Source organism: Hyperolius riggenbachi, chromosome 2 (assembly GCF_040937935.1).
Source record: "Hyperolius riggenbachi isolate aHypRig1 chromosome 2, aHypRig1.pri, whole genome shotgun sequence".
Lineage (NCBI taxonomy): Eukaryota > Metazoa > Chordata > Amphibia > Anura > Hyperoliidae > Hyperolius > Hyperolius riggenbachi.
This window is the reverse complement of record NC_090647.1, coordinates 450,594,278-450,614,660: the sequence shown is the minus strand read 5'-3', so window position 1 is coordinate 450,614,660 and position 20,383 is coordinate 450,594,278. Positions and strand designations below refer to the sequence as shown.

At 44.6% G+C, this 20,383-nt stretch overlaps 1 protein-coding gene across 1 annotated transcript in view; it reads left to right on the top strand.

Moving 5' to 3' along the window:
* GDPD1 (glycerophosphodiester phosphodiesterase domain containing 1) overlaps nucleotides 1-9,465 on the top strand; it is a 112,494-nt gene extending 103,029 nt beyond the window's left edge. The window contains exons 9-10 of the mRNA XM_068265788.1: nucleotides 4,466-4,517; nucleotides 9,178-9,465. Of these exons, the coding sequence (XP_068121889.1) occupies nucleotides 4,466-4,517; nucleotides 9,178-9,300 (175 nt within the window). The 3' untranslated portion in view covers nucleotides 9,301-9,465. The remainder of the gene's footprint in view (nucleotides 1-4,465; nucleotides 4,518-9,177) is intronic.
* The last annotated feature ends 10,918 nt before the right edge of the window (nucleotides 9,466-20,383 follow it).

The window sequence follows — 20,383 nt, the reverse complement described above, 5'->3', positions numbered from 1 at the left end:
AGCTCTTTGAAACAAATGGACATTTTCCAGCCAGTCCAGTTATTTTATTTTCAGTTACACTGAAAAGAGACATATCAGCTGCAAGCAACAGAGGAATGTTCATAGGTAATTAGATTTTCCAGGATCAGTCTGTACTAAGGAAACTAATAGATTCTCAAATGATGAGCTGAGAACATGTTGTGGCATCTTAATGACCTACAGTCACCCATCGCCGGTTTAAAGGGCTCAGAGGAAAACATAAGCTTGAACCCCCCAACCCTGTCCCTCCAAGAAAGTCAGCAGATCAAATATCTCTCTCCACTCTTCTCTCTTGATGTGCTGCTTAAAAGTGCCTGGCCACTGTTGAATAGACTGCATATCAGGGCATCCATCAACCCAGCTCAGTCTACATAGAACAAATGAATAACTAGCGCTGAACCTTATGGAAATCTTTATCAGGTGCACCTAAAGCCAGGTTCACAGCATGCCTGTAATTAAGGCACTGGGAAATTTGGGTGCAGGGTAAAGATGAAAAAAGGGCTCACTCTGCTCCTGCAAAAGCCCCGGCTGCATTAATTACTATTTACCCTCCAGGCCACCATCGAGTTGAGGGTAAGACACAATTCAGCTTTCAGCTTTCGCTGGCGGCTGAATTACTCTGTTCTCATCATGATTTGGGCACCGTCTTACTGACTGAGCCCCACAATAGCTGTAATCACATTACGGCCCATGATGACCCCGGCTGCATCCAAATGTCCTGCGGTGTTTCTACCTGACTGGGATACAATTCTGACTGGCCCATTTTACTACCTCCATGTAGTGAATATTGAATGTTATGAGCAGATTGTGTCGGTAAGCTCTCATACTACATGAAAGTGGTAAAATTGGCCTAAAGTTGGATGTGGGTATGTAAACCTGAGACAAAAGGGTGTAACAGTTTTATACATACCTGGGGCTTCCTCAAGCCCCCTCCACGCAGATCGCTCCCTCGACACCGTCCTCCACCTCCTGGATGCTCCGGAAAATGCCCCATTATCTTCGGCCAGTCAGGGCTAGTCGGTGCTGGCCCGCGTGTGCTCCCATCATGCTCCTGCGGCTGGGAGAACTCTGCACCTGCGCAGGAGTACTGCACAGGCGCAGTACGCTCCCAGCAACAGGCAAAGCTAATGGGGCATTTATTGGAGCATCCAGGAGGTGGAGGACGGCGGCGAGGGAGCGATCTGCGTGGAAGGGGTTGGAGGAAGCTCCAGGTATGTATACATTTTTTACACCCTTTCATCTCAGGTTTACTTTAAGGAAGGACTAGATCACCCAAATGGTTGTGTCTGCCTCAAAGGGGCACTATAGGGGAAAAAAATAAATGAAGATTACATTAAAATATAGTGTTAAAATTTTTATTTTAAATACTCAGTTTTCGGATGCTGTGTTTTCACAGCTCCCACGAGACCTGCAGAGTAACATTCCTCTCCAATAGCCATAGCTGCCTGTATGGCAGCTGCAGTACCCATGCTGCTTTCGGCTATGGACATACTGGGGCAGAACACCTGCAGGGTAACATTCCTCTCCAATAGTCATAGCTGCCTGTATGGCAGCTGCAGTACCCATGCTGCTTTCGGCTATGGACCTACTGGGGCAGAACACCTGCAGGGTAACATTCCTCTCCAATAGTCATAGCTGCCTGTATGGCAGGTGCAGTACCCATGCTGCTTTCGGCTATGGACATACTGGGGCAGAACACCTGCAGGGTAACATTCCTCTCCAATAGTCATAGCTGCCTGTATGGCAGGTGCAGTACTCATGCTGCTTTCGGCTATGGACATACTGGGGCAGAACACCTGCAGGGTGGGCTGCACTTCATCAATGTTTCCCAGTGCAGAAAAAGCAGTTGGATAAATCATGTTACTCTTTGTCTGATGTATCCTGCAGGATAGTTATCTAACTTGATGTAATGTAATCTAAGATGAGTGCTGTCCTGTCCCACAGGGCTCATTGAACTATAACAGCAGATGGGTTGCTCATGGCTTCTCCTAACTCATCCTCAGACAGTACCTATCACAACCCAGAGCAGCAGGGACCCAGCTACAATGTGACCGCCCATCTAAATTCCAAGAGAAGCATTTTATTTTTTACATTTGTGTTAGTTTCACCTCCCACGCTATATAACATATTATGCCACAGTTCATCCTCCCACATGTTAATGCATATGGTTGCAAATTTGCATTAATTAGCCATGAATAATGTTCTGTGCATTGAAAATGACCTGGCTGGTTCTTAAAGTACCATATTCTGCTGAGATGACAGGACACAAAGCTGTCTATTCTACTTCCACTATCTCATCATCACCCACATAAGGCAGCCACTGACAGGTCAGTCTATACAGCAGCCAATCGTCCAGTCAGTACAGATAATCTTTCTTCCTTCTGCTGGTAGGAGATTTACCTCCTTAGCGGTAATCCCGGGTCAGACCCGGGCCAGAAATCCGCTGTTCAGAGCAGTAACCCCGAGCAGGATTCATGGGAGGTGTGTAATGTGCAGGGCTGCCGCAGATCTATCTAGCGGTATGATTTTTAGGGTCTAAAAGTGTGTGAAAAAATTGCATCGCTTTCAGACGCTAAAATCTGGAAATAATGACAATGCCATTGAGGTTAAGGCCATGTTTACAATGGTGTGTACATGTACAAGAAACATAACATTTCAAAAGCTTGCAAATAAACCATGTACAGTTAGTCATTAAAGGTTTTAACAGAATAAATGTTTGTTGGTTTGATGTAAGCATCTCTGCTCCACGACTAACACCGGACCACACCTCACTTCGGTCACGTGACTGACTTTTCCCCAAAAAGTTTCTCAGAAACAGCTGAATCCAGTTTAAAACTTGTGCGAGCAATAGCATAGTCCCTTAACCAGTTCAGCACCAGTTCAGTATGCATATCTACGCCCCTGTGGACTTCACTTCAGGATCAGGGGGCATAGATATATGTATCCTGCGGTTTCCTGCGGCGCTCGATCGTCTGACACCCCGCGGCAGAGTACTGATCAGGTATTAGGAACATGTGTTCCCCTTTACGGAACAGAGTGCCAGTAGTGTATGATCATCTGCCATCAATAAGATGTCTATGGTAATTCACAAATGAAAGTTCACGTCACAGTTCTTCACTACTTCCTGTGTAGTGTTCAGTACACACAGTACACAGTATAGTATGGGGACATCTAGTGGCCAAAAATAAAAATACACCTGCAGATGTTTAAGTAAATAGAAAATCTCCAATTTTAACCCCTCATCCCCCCCCCATTATAGTAACCTTGCTAAAAAAAAAAAAATGACAGCATAACAAAAAATAAGTAAATATATATAGTTACCTTAGGGACTCAGCTTTTTAATATGTATGTCATTAGGGTATATCATTATTACTTTTGCAAATCAGGGCTTGTAATTATTGACCTAGTATAAAGAAACGCAAACGGAAAAAATACCCCTTTATTTCCAAATAAAATATTGTCACAATACATTTTACTTGGGACACAATTTAAATGTTGTAATAACTAGTACAAATGGGCAAATAAAACATGTCAGTTTTATCTATCGTAGCACATTTTATTTTAACCTCTTGACGACCAGCTAACGCCGATTGGCGTAAACTGGTTGTCTGAGGGTTTCCATGGAAATGGCCTTTCCATGTCAGTTCACGGAGGGTGTCTCCGTGAACAGCCGGAGAGCCGCCGATCGCGGCTTGCTGGCAAAATGTAAACAGGCGGGGAAGAAATCCCCGCTGTTTACATCATACGGCGCTGCTGCGCAGCAGCGCCGTAAGGCAGATCGGCGATCCCCAGCCTCTGATTGGCCGGGGATCACCGGCATATGATAGGCTGAAGCCTATCCTTCAATGCGCAGGACGGAAATCCGTCCTGCGCAGCTCACAGGGGGAGGGAGAGGGAGGGAGCAGGCGAGACGGCGGAGAACGCTGCGGAGGGGGGCTTTGAAGAGCCCCCCCCGCTAAGCAAATGCAGCCGGCGGCGATCAGACCCCCCCCCCCCAGCAGGACATCCCCCTAGTGGGGAAAAAAGGGGGGTAGTCTGATCGCCCTGCTGCACTCCTGATCAGGTGCTGCGGGCTGTAGTGCCCACGCAGCACCGATCACTGAAAAATCCCCTGGTCGGCAAGTGGTTAAAGCTATAATGGCTGAAACCTGAGAAATAATATTTTTTTTTCATTTTTTCCTTATTATTTCCTTTAAAATGCAGGTAAAATAAAATAATTCATAACAAAAAGTACCACCCAAAACAAAGCCTAATTTGTGGTGAAAAAAAAATGATGTATAGACCATTTCGGTGTCATAAGTGGTGATAAAATGATTGGCGAATGAGTGGGAGGAGTGTGATGTATGAAAATTGCTTTGGTATATCATTTTAAATAAAGTAGGAAGGTTGCTTGTTTTTTATTTTTTTCACACTGGTGTTGTCTGACTTTGCCTCTGTTGTGTTACAGATTAATAATGAGGAAATCTCTGTTTGAGCACCTGAAGGCCAGAGGGATTCAGGTAGGATGTGTGTGCTTTAGATGCTTTCAAAAGATGGCTGGGTGCAGAAAGTCTGTTAGGGCTCAGACACACTATAAGTGCTTTTCTGAGCGCTTGCGATTGATTAGCACTTTGAGCGCTTTTTAAAAATCATTCCCATTCACTTTTATTAAAATAAGTATGTGATTGCTACGGTTTATGCGTGCACGATCACGCCTATAACATTTACGATACTTATGTATTATACCGTCTACCAAATTTGACTGCCCCCTATTTATAATATATTTACTCCCCTACATATTGTTGGAAAGTCGAGAATCTTGGCTTTCATTTGCACTATGCCATGTCGGTGCGATGCATCCTTCCTGAGTTAGTGGGTGTTGAATGTAGGGTGTCCACCACTTCTGGCTGCCAGCAGCACTAACCTGGCAACCCGAGTTTCCAGCCCGAACCCCAGTGAGTGAAGCATGCAGGCAAGAGTCCTGGGCCCATATGCAATTCACCTTATCACTTTTTAGCACTTGTCAACTAAAAAGAATACCAAACGTAAATGAAAAAGTACTATCAAAATTATTTTGAGGTTTTCTTTTGCTTTCTGGTGGTTTAACCACTTGCCGACCGCACGCTTATACCGTGCGTCGGCAAAGTGGCAGCTGCAGGACCAGCGACGCAGTACTGCGTCGCCAGCTGCAGCCTAATTAATCAGGAAGCAGCCGCTCGTACGAGCGGCTGCTTCCTGTCAAATCACGGCGGGGGGCTCCGTGAATAGCCTGCGGGCCGCCGATGGCGGCTCGCAAGCTAAATGTAAACACAAGCGGAAATAATCCGCTTTGTTTACATTTGTACGGCGCTGCTGCGCAGCAGCGCCGTAAGGCAGATCGGCGATCCCCGGCCAATCAGCGGCCGGGGATCGCCGCCATGTGACAGAAGACAGCCTGTCACTGGCTGCACAGGACGGATAGCGTCCTGTGCAGCCCAGATCTCCCGGGGGAGCAGGTAGGAGAGGGAGGGGGGAGAATGTCGCCGCGGGGGGGGCTTTGAGGTGCCCCCCCCCGCAAAATGCCTGCAAGTAGGAGCGATCAGACCCCCCCTGCACATCATCCCCATAGGGGGGAAAAAAGGGGGGCGATCTGATCGCTCTGTGTGGCCGCGGATCTGTGCTGGGGGCTGCAGAGCCCACCCAGCACAGATCCAAACAAACAGCGCTGGTCCTTAAGGGGGGGTAAAGGGTGGGTCCTCAAGTGGTTAAAAGGCACTTTATTGACAAATTTTAAAATATCACCTAGGAGAAAACTTAGGAGAAAAAGTGAATTGCATATGGGCCCTTATGCAAGTAATTTTTTTCTCCTGAGTTTTCACCTAGGTGATCATTTTTCATCTTCAATTTAAATTAACTTTTCAGCACTCTGCAATGGAAAAAGTTCCAAAAATTAGGTGAAAAATTACTGTCAAAATTATGTTGAGTATTTGTTTGCTTGCTGATGGTTTAAAGGCATTTTATTTACAATTTATCAAAATATCATCTAGGAGAAAACATTTTCACTTGAGTTTTCTCCTAGGAGATAATTTTTCATATTCTTTTTAAAATGACCTTTCAGCCTTTTGTAATCAAAATAGTACCAAAAAGTAAAATAAAAGTTCTATCAAAATTAATTTGAGTATTTCCTTGCTTGCTTGTGGATTAAAAAAGATTTTATGACAAGGTGTGAAAATATCAACCAGGGGCCGTATGCAATTAACTTTTTCACCTGAGTTTTCTCCTAGGTGATATTTTTTTCACATTGTCAATAAAATGCCTGCTAAGCCACCAGCAAGCAAGAAAATACTAAAAATAATTTTGATAATACTTTTGTACTTACTTCTCAGTACTTTTTCAGTTGAAAAGTGCTGGAAAGCTATTTTAAAAAAAAGATGAAAAATTATCACCTAGGAGAAAACTCAGGAGAAAAAATGAATTGCTCATGGGCCAATGTCCACTATCCAGGTGGACATAGAGATAATTACTTTAAAAGTAGTTGACACCCCTCATTGAACAACCCCTAATGCTGGGAATACACGTTTCGTTTTTGCCTTCGTTTTAGCCTTCGTTTCGATTGTGCCTTTTGTCCTTTTCGTTCCCGAAATAATCGAACGTACGGTTAATATCACCACCCACGGTTTCGTTTTTTTTTTCGATTCTGATGGTTTCGTTTTTCCAATAATGGAAGGCTGCAAAGAAACGAAACGAAAATCCCTTTTTACAGGAACGGACTAACATAAACGAACATATAATCGATCTGAACAGCCATCAAGCCTACCAATGGCTCGATTAGATGGATAAAGAGAGATAATATCAAACATGTTCGATCACTAGTCGTTCGTTTTTGGGGTCTATTAATCGAAACTATAATGAGATTATGACTATTTTCACATACGTTTTCAACACTCGATTCGTTTACTGAACGAATGGAAGGCTAAAACGAAGGCAAAAACGAAACGTGTATTCCCAGCATAACTCAGGAAGGATGCATCGTACTGACAAAGCCAAGACTCTTGACTTTCCAACGATGTGTAGATTTTCAAAGGGGAGTAGATATATTTTAAACAGGAGGCAGTCAAATTCAGTAGCTGGTATAATATGTAAGTACCACATTTGCTTCTGCCATCCACAACTGGGAATCTTGATTGTGAATCTTTATTCCAAAGGGTCACCAGGGTGCAAGTGGGCAACCTGCAATGCCGCTTTGTAAATTCAGCAAGAATTTCTTGGTTTGGAAACCCATGCAAAAACAGGGAGAATGTACAAACTCCAAGCACATACTGCCCTGGCTGACATTCAAACCTGGGACTATAGCACTGTGAGGTCCCTTTTACACTTGTGGCCTGCGTCGCCCCACGTTAGGTTTCCCTGCCGCAAGGGCAATGCAAGTCTGTGGAGTCTTTCACACTTAACGCGGTGTGCTGGAAGTATTCAAACTGCTGCATTCCTGACACACAGTCTGCAGCGCATTGCTGCGTGGTCCTTGCCTACTACATGTATTATGCAGCAATGCAAGTCAATGGGCATCACAGAAAGTGTGAAATGACAGGAGCGCGGTGTGACACAGCTCGCATGTGCGGCCCAAAGGGAATCCCAGTGACGTAATTCCTGCTTAGCAAGGAGTACATCACTGAGCTGGGGCGCACTATGCATATGACCGCCGCACAGTGGTGCAGGGTCATATGTAGGCTGGTTCCTGCGGTACAATGCAGTGCTCACACCAGACACTGCAATCTACACGTGTAAAACTGGCCTCAAGGTAGAATGCTAGCCACTGTGCCACTCTGAACTGCCATTGTTACTCCATTTTGGCTTTGGTAGAGTTGCACACGTGGAACAAGTATGCTGGTAATTTAGTCAGACTATCAGATATGTACACTTGTTCTGATGCTAAAGGAATTAGAGAACTAGTATGACAACCAACCAAGCAACATTTTAAAATAAATTCTAAAGTAGCAACTTTTAATTCTGAAAAGATGTGAACTAACCATGAAGAAATACATGAGATTTCTGAGCCATACATGTCTTTATGTCCTTCATATACACAGATCACAAGTGTGGAAGGGCCCTCTTGTGCATGGTGTTCTAGAGTTTAGCTTTAATACTGGCATTTTATTTTCATTACTATGTTTAATAGCACTTTACATAGTCATGTCGCTAACTCTCAAAGGAGTTCACAATCGAATTCCTGCCATTCACGATGCACACAGTGAAGCAGGCATTCCATCTAGTTCTGGGTGCTTGATGATGGACATAGGCAGTGTCGCTCCATTCAACAATTAAGTAAGTTCATCAGCACACCAGTCGTAATAAGTTAAAGGCAATGCACTTTTATTGTGCAATCAGCCACATAAGGTTCCTACATTGACTGATGAACTGTGCTTACTTATTTCCTACCATAGTTATAGTCTTATGGCCCTCCCATTGTGTAGGGCTAATTTTGAAGGGATCCAAACAACTTGACTGTATGTTTTTGGGAGTAGACCCACGCAAACACAATGAGAACATACAAACTCTATGTCCTGGCCAAGGTTTGAATTTGGTACCCCAAGAGGAAAGTGTTGCACCAGCATGTCACCCATTGCATGCACTTGCCCACTGACCTGAGACTTAGCCAGTCAAGCTGGATAATTAATAAGGACTTCCGAGGCCACAAAATAAATGTAGTTTTACTTACTTGAGGCTTCTTACAGCCCCTAGAAGTCATTTGTTTCCCTTGTCACACCTCCGGTCCTCTCTAGGGTCCTGTTGGTAGCCTCCAAGGATCACGTCTTCTGCACATGTGCAGGCATGCTCCCGGTGATGTGGGCACATGCTCGCACATGTGTAGAAGATCCTTAGAGGCTGCCGGTGGGACCCAGGAGAGGTACAGAGGTGCAGCAAGGGACACAAATGACTTCTAGTGCTGGAAGAAGCCCCAGGAAAGTAAAACTACCATTATTTTGTGATGTCGGTTGTCCTTTAACCAGCTGTTATTTAGTTAACCAGCTACTATTACTGACTCAATTTCAAGTCTGTACAAATCTGCTTAGAAAGTCGGAATTTATGCTCAGCCCTTTATGTGTTTTTGTTTACGTTTCATCTTGTCTGGGTCATAACTGTTTATCTTGTATGACTTGAACTGTGTCCTATACGTCATATATAAGTAGTGTTTTTGTGCAGGTTTACATCTGGGTGTTGAACAATGAAGAGGAATATAAACGAGCCTTTGATTTAGGGGCCACCGGCGTAATGACGGATTACCCTACCAAGCTGAAAGAGTTCCTGGAGGCCCACTGTCAATGAGAGGAGAGTGGAGAGGTCCACACAGCCATTCTTCATCGGATATAAAATACAGTTGTCATACTTCATGCACGGTCACATAGGAAATACTTAGATTCTTATACATATGTATTTAAGGAGATGTTGTATAGTTTACATTTGTACATAGATTAAAGGAATGAAAAAGAACTTTTCCTACTGACAGTCTGACATGGAATGTACACCACTTTAATCAAGGAAATCAGATGTATTTTTTTTATTTGCCCATATACTTTTATTTGCAGGATCAGATCTAGGATCAGATCTATGATAACTGTCCTACAGTATGTAGTTATCATCACAGTGGATATATATATATATATATATATATATATATATATATATATATATATATATATGTATGTATATATATACATATATATATATATATATATAGACAAGGCTTATTCCTTACATTACTGAACTTCACATGGCCTTTTAGCCTGTAATCCACACATCAGTAAAATAACATCACAAACCAAATGACAGAACACAAACATTTCTACATCGTTTTATACTGTACTGATTTCTATCAATTTATATATTATTCACTGGACATGACAGCAGATAAAGGGTGAGCCCACCCGAGGATAGAGGATGTAGGGTTTAATCACCCACTAGGACAATAGAGGCATCCCCTGCTTAAACGGGAGTGCCTCAATAGAAGAAATAAACTTGGTGCTCCACTCACTTGGTGCTCCTCCCACTGTGCAAGACAAGGGGAGCCAGAGAGGAGGAGTTACAGTCACATGACCTCTGTGTTAAAAGCATAAAAAAGGTATTTCACAAATATATTTTAATATGCAGCTATTCCATCTGTGGTTGTGAATGGGGGTTAATGCAGGGACCTTTTATATTTTCTGAGGATCCACTTTCACATTTAGCCTTGAGTATTCCAGACCAAAAATGTTTAAACACTTACAAGTTCTTTTTCAGAGAACTCATTCCAGGTCAAGAGGCTTCCATCCTCCTCCCTGGTAATGAGAGCTGTCAAGACTTACATACAAAAAGCCACCATCCAATCTGACCCAACTTAGAGCTGCCATTATGTCAGCATGGGTCAACATCCCTCAGCAACCGTATCAGCATCTTGTTTTGGGTCCATGCCAAGGAGAATATGGACTGTGATCAGAGCTAAAAGGTAGACCAACTCGTTATTCCAGATTGTCTCTAATTTTTTGGCTACTCGGTGGTATATCAATCATTTACCACCTTGCCACATTTCCCCATTTGGTATCAGATCAGATCAGATCTCAGCAGAGACATGATGTAATATCTCTCTGCCCATCTCATCCTCAAGTTTTGCACGGCGCTCTGTTGTACAAAGCTATGGAGTGTCTCACCTGTTTGCTGCTCCTGCTCCCTATTCCCTATGCTTGGTCTCCTACATCTCCTTTCCCAAAAGGATCAAATATCCATTGAGAGATCCCTTTTTTTAAACAGAAATGTGGTAGATTTGATTTATCTATTAATTCTTGTGTGTGATTAATCTAATGTGTGCCTAACTTTAGATTGTGCAGAGTATCTACTCTAAAGGGGAAAGTCCAATTGCAGAGAGTTCTTGTATTCTCAGTTCAATTCTATGCAGATACAGTAGGTCAACAATAATAATAAGGCCATAATATAGGCCACTTTCATCAGCAAGACCGTGAGAGCTCTGGGAGCAAGGCTTTTATTCTTTGTAAAGATATTCCCTAAAAGGATTTTAACAATGATGCTGGCCAGCTTCCCTGCTCGCTACACAGTTTTGTTTGGCAGTTGGACAGAGCAACTGCCATTCACTAAGTGCTTTTGAAAATAAATAAATCCCTGAGAATCCCCTATCAAGAGATGGACTAGTCCAAAACCTGTCGCTTCTGTCAGATTTCTACTACCTACTGTAAGTGACAGCAACATAGGAGAAAAGTAATTTATGGCTCATTTTACTCTGGAAAAAAACTCACTTCTTATTTGTATATGTTTGCACATATTTTAAATTTAAATTTTTTTTGCCATGGTGTCCCTTTAAGCACTTTAGTGTCTTCAGACTATTGAAGAGAGCATTTTTGGTTGGAATTCTGTATGGTACTTTGCATAATACAGGTAGTCCCCGACTTACGAACACCCGACTTACGAAAGACCCGCCGATACGAACGGCATGGATTCTGTGTTTCCATGGGAACAAGTAAAAAAAAAATTTCAAATTGGACTTGAGTAGTTTTTGAGAAAATCGATTTAAAAAAAAAAACAAAGACTGTAACGAATGGTGTCAGCTCACAGAGAGAATCTGATTGTTGGCGATCTGCAGAATCGTCAAACATACAGATATACCCGATTATGGATGATCTGCAGAATCATCAATAATGCGAGTACGAACTAACCTTTGGACACCTAATGTGTGAGTGCTTGGTGCAACAGTAACAATGAACACACGTAGAACAGATTAGGATCTCCTGAGGAGCAGGAGTCCCAGCAAGAAGAATGAGCCACAGACACTACTGCAGCCAAGGATCAGTAGACAATAAGATCCTAATCTGCCAAGTAGTGAGATCACCAGGTGGAATGAGGTGATCAAAACTACTGCTACCGAGAGTCACCAAAACTAGGAGACCTCGGTTTAAGGCTGAACACCCCTAGATGGGAATGGGTGATTCAGACCTTAATGCAGCACAGTATTTCCGAGGAGCGGGAATACTAGAACCCCTCAGGCTAGAAACCTAGAGGTAAGGGTAGCGTAGTCAGACAAGCAGGTTCGGAAACTCACGGACAGAGACAGTACAGAATCGAGAGACAGGATCAGTGTGAAGTGCAACAGGCAATAGTTCGGCAACAAGATCAGAAAGGCAAGGTACAGAATCAGAAGACTAGAGCGTAGTCAGGTAAGCAAGAGGTCATAACAGATAAACAATGCAATTAGTACTTTAAGCTATCAAGAATCTGACTCAGTGTGGATTCCCAGCTCCAGCCGGTTCTGGCACACTGTCGGATCTAGCTAAGGTCTGAGAGCTAGCACATATAGTATTCGCAACAGCAGACAGGGAATGACTGGCATACAGGTCCTATATATACTGGGAGCACTCCCAAGCTCCGCCCCAGTCCCATAGCCAATCAGAAGGGCGAATGGAGTCAGCTGACCGGCCTGGTCAGCTGACAGCCCTTCTACTTGCATAAAGGTCCTGTCGCTTGGCCAGCGCGCGTAAGCCTCAGCCTCTGAGTGTCAGAGAGGCTTTGGCCAGAGTCTGTGTTAACATGAGAAAGAGCAACTGCCGGCTGGGTCGCGAGAACCGCCGCCAGCCGCTGCGACGGTGTCCCTGCTGCCCTGAGGCATAGTAAGACCCCATGATTGGTTAGATAGTTTTGGGAGGATGTGATTGGTTGCTTTGGGATGCTGCTGGGGTATAAATGTTTGCTGTAATGCAATTGTAGATTGTTTCCTGCACAGCATAGCTTGATAAAGGGGCGGCTGCCCTGAAACGTCGCATTGATTGCTGATATGCCTGTAATAAGCAAATAAAAGAGCTATATACAATGGATGGTGCCGGTTCTCTTCTACTACACGTTTGATTGACCGGGGTGCAGCTGGCCATACCGTGGCATATCCGCTCTGAAAACTGAGGAGTGCTCCACAACTATTTTGAAAAAAACTGAGGCAGCATGTAGGAACATGACCTTGCGGTGGAAACCGCCGGCTGAGACGCAGAAACCGCCGCCCTACTACTGACAGTGGCGGCGGTATTTCTGCTAACCTTCACAAAGACAAAATGGCTTTTAAACTTATATAAAAAGGTTCAAAGGACAGAGGGGGATACTGGAGGCACAGGGGCGCACAGAGGAGGTACAGGGGACAGAGATGGCACAACGTTCCGACTTAAGAACAGATTCAGGTTAAGAACGAACCTACAGTCCCTATCTCGTTCGTTAACTGGGAACTCCCTGTACTGTACCTGCCACTCCCCTGGAGCATATACATGTATATTAGGTATATAAGAGAAGACTGGTGGCAAACCTTGGATAATTATGTTCATAAATGCATCTCTACCTCACATAACAAAAGCTGAAATTTATGTTAAAGATTAAAAATTTGCTATGAGGGGGAGGAGCACAATAATGCAAAATAAGTAGAAAAATGTGGCTTGCTAGTAAACCATTCCAGCCTAGATATATAATGTCAGTATCTAATATCAATGTTGGGTATGCTGCCATGCCAGCCTTCTTTGGAAGCACTTGGATATGTGAGGGTTTCTAAAGCCTTCTGGAGTGTCCCAAAGGCACCAATTTTGAACAGGGGATCAACAGAGGAACAAAGAGATGGGGGAGAAGACGGAAAGCTCTATGAGATCCAGAGCTCCATAGGCGAGTATCAGTCTTTTTTCAGGTTGCTCTGGGGTTGCTGTAAGGATTATCTTTCTGTTGTATACAGTATCTGCAGCCAGCTAAGAATATCCAGAAAATGACAGCTCAAATGTCTCTTCCATACAACCTTGTCAGCAGTCCTCTGTGTACTCTGGAGTCTTGTTGCTATGAGAGTATTTAGAAACATCCACCATGCTGCAGCAGTAGTTAGCTGAAAAGGGCAGGGGACTTTGTCAGTCATTTTCAGCATCTGCACTAACATCTGGCAGCAAACTTTGACTCTCCTGTTTCCCAGTTTTTGTTAGAAATACTGTGTTTTATATGGACATGAAAACAATTAAATAATGTTTGCCATTAACCCTTGCAATATATAGAGAAAACTAAAAAGTATTGAGATTCTTTTCCCTTAAGTGTAACTGCAATGGTACACACAGTTACCAGACTGCACACTAATTCCAGAACTGGAATATTTACATTTTATGTGGACAGTCCTCTTTACATTATTCCTGTTCATCCCCAAGCCTTGAAGATAGCAGCGTACATTTCTTGTTTTACACTGAATATCCTCCCACTTTCTCCTCACGGCTATACAGCAGACTGTAACCCAAAACACAAATGAACAATTCTTGATGGCAGTTATGTAGTGTCTGTGTGATCAGTGCAAGATCAATTGATCCTGTGCATAGGGGAATGTTAATAGCTAACAGGTCCATGTAGTGGGCAGTTGTTCCGTACTATATTACTGTTAGGGGTGGAGAGGTGATTTTGAAGGCAATATCTCATTTTTGCTAGTAAGAAATGCTGAAGAAGAAGAATATGAAAAATCATAGTTCCTAACATAGACCTGTTTATTCAGCTGCTTGCTATTCTTTTGTGTTGCTTCCACAGGTTCTGTGTAAGGCTGCTCAATTTCATCTTTTCAGTATTCATGGTCACTTCTAAGGCCAGGCTCCACCCACATCACAGCAGAAGGAAATGATGATGCTTTGCTTCCTCCCCCCCCCCCCCCCCCCCCAGAACAATCTGTGGGAGTTGTAATTTCCCATTTCTGTGTAAGTCTCCAGCAGGCGGAAGTGTAGCCAGAGAGCATTGTACTTTTTGATTGGCAAGCCATTTAAGACTGAGGCTACGTTCACAGTGGTGTGTACTGGTTTGATGTAACATCCACATTATAAAGCGGAATGTCGCAATGCAGTGGAAAACGTGACATTCATTGGTTGGCTGGGAAAGTGCGATCTAACGTTGTTTGGCAATGTTACCACAAAATGCACACGCTAACAGTGACAGTAATATTCAATACTCACCTGACGATGGATCGGCAACCTCATAGCAACACCTCCCGACAAACAAGGGTTCCCCGATCCTGCGGGAACACGCGATGGACGCGAACGAGAGTTCAAACAATTGGGGCATTTAGCAGGGGAGTTGTTGGGGACTTTAAAGATCCTATCCACTGTGACGGTCACTGTCGCTGTGCATCGCAAAGCATAGTTTGACTGATTGCGCACGCGTACCCACCTCACATGATTGCAGAAATGATTGTTCGTTGCTCAAAAAAAAAAATCGGTCATCGGAAGAATTGTGAGGTGGGTACAAGTCTGAAAGCCTACTTTTGATTGACTGTGTGCAATGCAATGGTCTTCCTCAGCTCTGTTGCATTCCTGCTTTTTCAAGGAACATAACGCAACACCCACTGTGAACACAGCCTTAGGCCCAGCGCACAACAAAAACCGCTAGCAGAGCTGCAAAACGATAGAGGTTTTTGAAGCAGATTTCAGAGCGATTCTAGGCATGTTTTCGAAACATGCCTAGCGTTTTTTGGAGCGTTTTTGTGTAGCAGATATCATATATGTGGCTGGATAGTATGCTGGTTAAGGGCTCTGCCTCTGACACAGGAGACCAGGGTTTGAATCTCGGCTCTGCCTGTTCAGTAAGCCAGCACCTATTCAGTAGGAGACCTTAGGCAAGTCTCCCTAACACTGCTACTGCCTATAGAGCGTGTCCTAGTGGCTGCAGCTCTGGTGCTTTGAGTCCGCCAGGAGAAAAGCGCGATATAAATGTTATTTATCTTGTCTTGTCATATATTGTTACAGTAAAGCTGCTTCTGTAACAAAAATGCCTGGAAAACCGCTCTGATCTAGCGTTTTTCAGAGCGGTTTTCCACTTTCCTATACTTTAACATTGAGGCAGAAACGCCCCAGAAATCTAAAAAATGCTGCCGCCCCTGAATTTGCGTTTGTGGAAAAAAACGACCCTCTCTGGTGTGCACCATCCCATTCACTTTCATTAGCCAAGCGGTTTTCCCCCTGCAAGCGTTTTAAAAAACGCTCCAGAACCGCTCTGGTGTGCACCAGCCCTTACATGGAGACGCCATAACAAAGATTTGTGGCATTTATGGTGGAGCTTTTGCTACTCCGGAATTTTCAATGCAACAGTAAAAATATTACAATTAAAATTCAAGTACCGCATTACAAGATACACATGACTTCCATAGTGAGCAGTCTGGTAATTGCACGTATGCCATTGCAGATAAATGATAAAGCAGCTATATCATCTGGCTCTAGTATGTACGTCTCTCCACTTAGCTTTGCAATATCAGCCTCTGCGTTAGAACTTAATAATGTAAAACAATTGATGTTTAACTTGTCACTTACTTACAGCTTTATGGGAGCACTCATTTTTAAAACTGTTATGGCCTTTATCCAATTAACTTCTTCTCCCGAGTTTCCTCCTAGGAGATACATTTTCATCTTCAAGGCCAGATTTATACTTTTCCCACCCCTAGGTGTGTTGGGCTCCACTTCCATGTGCAGCAGCACCCCTCTCATTCCATGTGCAGCCCCCTCTTCCATGTGTAACATCCACTGCAATCCCATTCCATGTGCAGCCCCTCTTCCATGTGTAACATCCACTGCAGTCCCCTCCTCCATGTGTATCATCCACTACAGTCCCCTCCCATTCCATATGCAGCCCCTCTTCCATGTGTATCATCCACTGCAGTCCCCTCCCATTCAATCTGCAGCCCCTCTTCCATGTGTAACATCCACTGCAGTCCCATTCCATGTGCAGCCCTTCTTCCATGTGTAACATCCACTGCAGGCCCCTCCCATTCCATGTGCAGCCCCCTCTTCCCTGTGTAACATCCACTGCAGTCCCCTCCCATTCCATGTGCAGCCCCTCTTCCATGTATAACATCAATTCCACTGCAGTCCCATCCCATGTGCCACATCCACTGCAGTCCCCTCCCATTCCATGTGCAGCCCCCTCCTCCATGTGTATCATCCACTACAGTCCCCTCCCATTCCATGTGCAGCCCCTCTTCCATGTGTAACATCCACTGCAGTCCCCTCCCATTCAATCTGCAGCCCCTCTTTCATGTGTAACATCCACTGCAGTCCCATTCCATGTGCAGCCCTTCTTCCATGTGTAACATCCACTGCAGTCCCATTCCATGTGCAGCCCCCTCCTCCATGTGTAACATCCACTGCAGTCCCATTCCATGTGCAGCCCCTCTTCCATGTGTAACATCCACTGCAGTCCCATTCCATGTGCAGCCCCTCTTCCATGTGTAACATCCACTGCAGTCCTATTCCATGTGCAGCCCCTCTTTCATGTGTAACATCCACTGCAGTCCCCTCCCATTCCATGTGCAGCCCCCTCCTCCATGTGTATCATCCACTACAGTCCCCTCCCATTCCATATGCAGCCCCTCTTCCATGTGTATCATCCACTGCAGTCCCCTCCCATTCCATGTGCAGCCCCCTCCTCCATGTGTATCATCCACTACAGTCCCCTCCCATTCCATGTGCAGCCCCTCTTCCATGTGCAACATCCACTGCAGTCCCCTCCCATTCAATCTGCAGCCCCTCTTCCATGTGTAACATCCACTGCAGTCCCATTCCATGTGCAGCCCTTCTTCCATGTGTAACATCCACTGCAGGCCCCTCCCATTCCATGTGCAGCCCCCTCTTCCATGTGTAACATCCACTGCAGTCCCATTCCATGTGCAGCCCTTCTTTCATGTGTAACATCCACTGCAGTCCCATTCCATGTGCAGCCCTTCTTTCATGTGTAACATCCACTGCAGTCCCCTCCCATTCCATGTGCAGCTCCCTCCTCCATGTGTATCATCCACTACAGTCCCATTCCATGTGCAGCCCCCTCCTCCATGTGTATCATCCACTGCATTCCCATTCCATGTGCCCCTTTACAGTATTTCATGTTCAGCTCTCTTGGGCATCAGCTATCATTTTTCATGTGTTGCTTTTCCAGCCTTCTCTTCAATATGTAGCAACCCCTATTACACATCCAGGTGCCCCCTGGGGCTGCAGCTGCCAAAGCCCGGGCCTCTGTGGCCTTTCCAGAAATCTGGCCCTGTTTATCTCATATTAAAAATAACTTTTCAGCACCTTGCGATTGAAAAAGTATTAAAAAGTAGGTAAGAAAGTAATACCAAACTTATTTTAAGTATTATCTGCTTGGAGAAAACTCAGGAGAAAAGAGAATAGGATATGGGCCCATGTGAGATGGCAATGGATAATACACATCTATCTAGAAATCAAGTGGGGATCTTAAACTTTTTCTTTACATCAAAAGTAACAAAGTGTATCTGTGAACCCCGCCCCCCCCCCCCCCCCCCCCCCACCTTGATGAGCCCATGATTCTTGTGGAAGAGCCTTTCCCGGAATACAGCAGCAGAAACTGCATGGTACATCATTAGCATGGTACATCATTAGCAATGCTGCTGCCCATTCCCTGTGATCAGTGGCAGACCTGTTCCCGTAGGTAGCACATTCTACAGATCTACTTTTATAGACTTTCTGCTTTAATGAATAAGCCATGAAAAGTAAATGCAAAAACACAAAAAACAACAAAACTGCAGAAATCGCTCCATTCTGCAAGTACTGTTCTGTATGATGCAAAACAGATGTCTCTAATAAATCTTTTATATATAAAACAATATAATGCTTGTGTCTTATTATTAAATAAATGGGAGCATAGCACCATCCAGAAATATTATGAGCCATAGGAGTATCACAGGGTGATGTTTCTCCAAGCCGGCATCAGCAAAAGTACAAATGTGTTATCTTATAAATGGAACCAGAAAAGGTTTAAGAGGAAATGGGGCCCTACCAGGGCTGGTTCTAGACTTCTTGCTGCCTGCAGCAAACTTGTGAGGATGACTGAGAAAAATGAGGTGTTCTGTGTTAAATAGTCAACTACGTCTTCCTGACAATATTGGGGGTGGATGGCACTTGCCTTCTTCTGAACACTGTACTTTAGGTCGAGGGCCTTTTGTTTTGTCCATATTTAGGGGGATGAAGTGAAAGGTATGCACTGACTTGACTAATACAATGTGCAGTCACACAGGTGCAGTTAACAGGTATGCACGGAGTGGTATATCACACTGTGTGCACTCACAGGTATATGCAGTGATGGGTATTACAATGTGCACCTGTAACACACAGACAGGTAGCGGACAGGCACAGTGACACTGCGTGCGCTCACTTCACGTAGGTAGGTGGGTGCACTGTGAACAACAGGTAGGTAGGTATATGCAGTAATGGGTATTACAATGTACACCTGTCACACACACAGGTAGTCGCTGGGCCTGGCAGTGGCACACACATTATGAATTATCAAGGCTGTCTATGCAACACAAGTGTCAGTGGGACACACAGAAAAAAAAATAGATCACAAGAACAAGATTAGCTCTCAAAAGAGCTGTTGTGGGGTGCTATTTTAGCAATAAGAATCAGCAAGGAGCAAGCTAACAAGCCTACAAGAGCCTAACTAATCTTTCCCCATGAGAGTCTGCAGCAGCAGCTGTCCCTTCTCTATTTACTGCAGGCACACAAGTGAGTATAATGGCCGGCGGTGCCTGCCTTTTATAAGGGAGGGAAGTGGCTCCAGGAGGGAGTGTAGCCTGATTGGCTGCAATGTGCCTGCTGACTGTGATGTAGAGGGTCAAAGTTGACCCTAATGGTGCATTATGGGGGCGAACTGAACTTCCGGAAAAGTTTGCGGTTCTCCGTGAACGCGAACCACCGGAAGTTCACCGGGAACCGTTCGCCGGCGAACCATTCAGGCCATCTCTACTCCCCTGTGTGTAAAATAATTAGGTACACACGGGAGCGGAGGAAACATGCGGGGGGCCAGGAAAGGACACAGGAACAGGAGGAGATATGTGTGGCCAGGAGGGGACACAGGACAGGAGGAGAACAGGAGGAGACATGGGTGGCTAGGAGGGGATACAGAAGGACAGGGGGAGAACAGGAGGAAACATGGGTGGCCAGGAGGGCATACAGAGGAACAGGAGGGGATAAAGAGGGACAGGAGGGGGAACAGGAGGGGATACAGAGGGACAGGAGGAGACATGGGGTGCCAGGAGGGGACACAGAAAGACAGGAGGAGACATGGGGGGGGGGGCAGGAGGAGACACAGAGGGAAAGGAGTAGAAAGGGAGGGGGGCACAAAGGGACAGGAGGGTGCAAAGGAGTACACAGTGGAACACGCAGGAGGACACAGAAGAACAATGATTGGGAGAGATCATCTACAAGATACTCCTGGAATATGGACGCACCAGGTTTAGTATATATCTTTTTCCTGGTTTTTGCACTCTAAACCTAGGTGCGTCTTATATTCCAGAGCATCTTATATTCCAAAAAGTACGGTGATATGTATTCATATTGTGGACCCTGTATCACATTATAAACATAGAACATTTAGCCTAGAT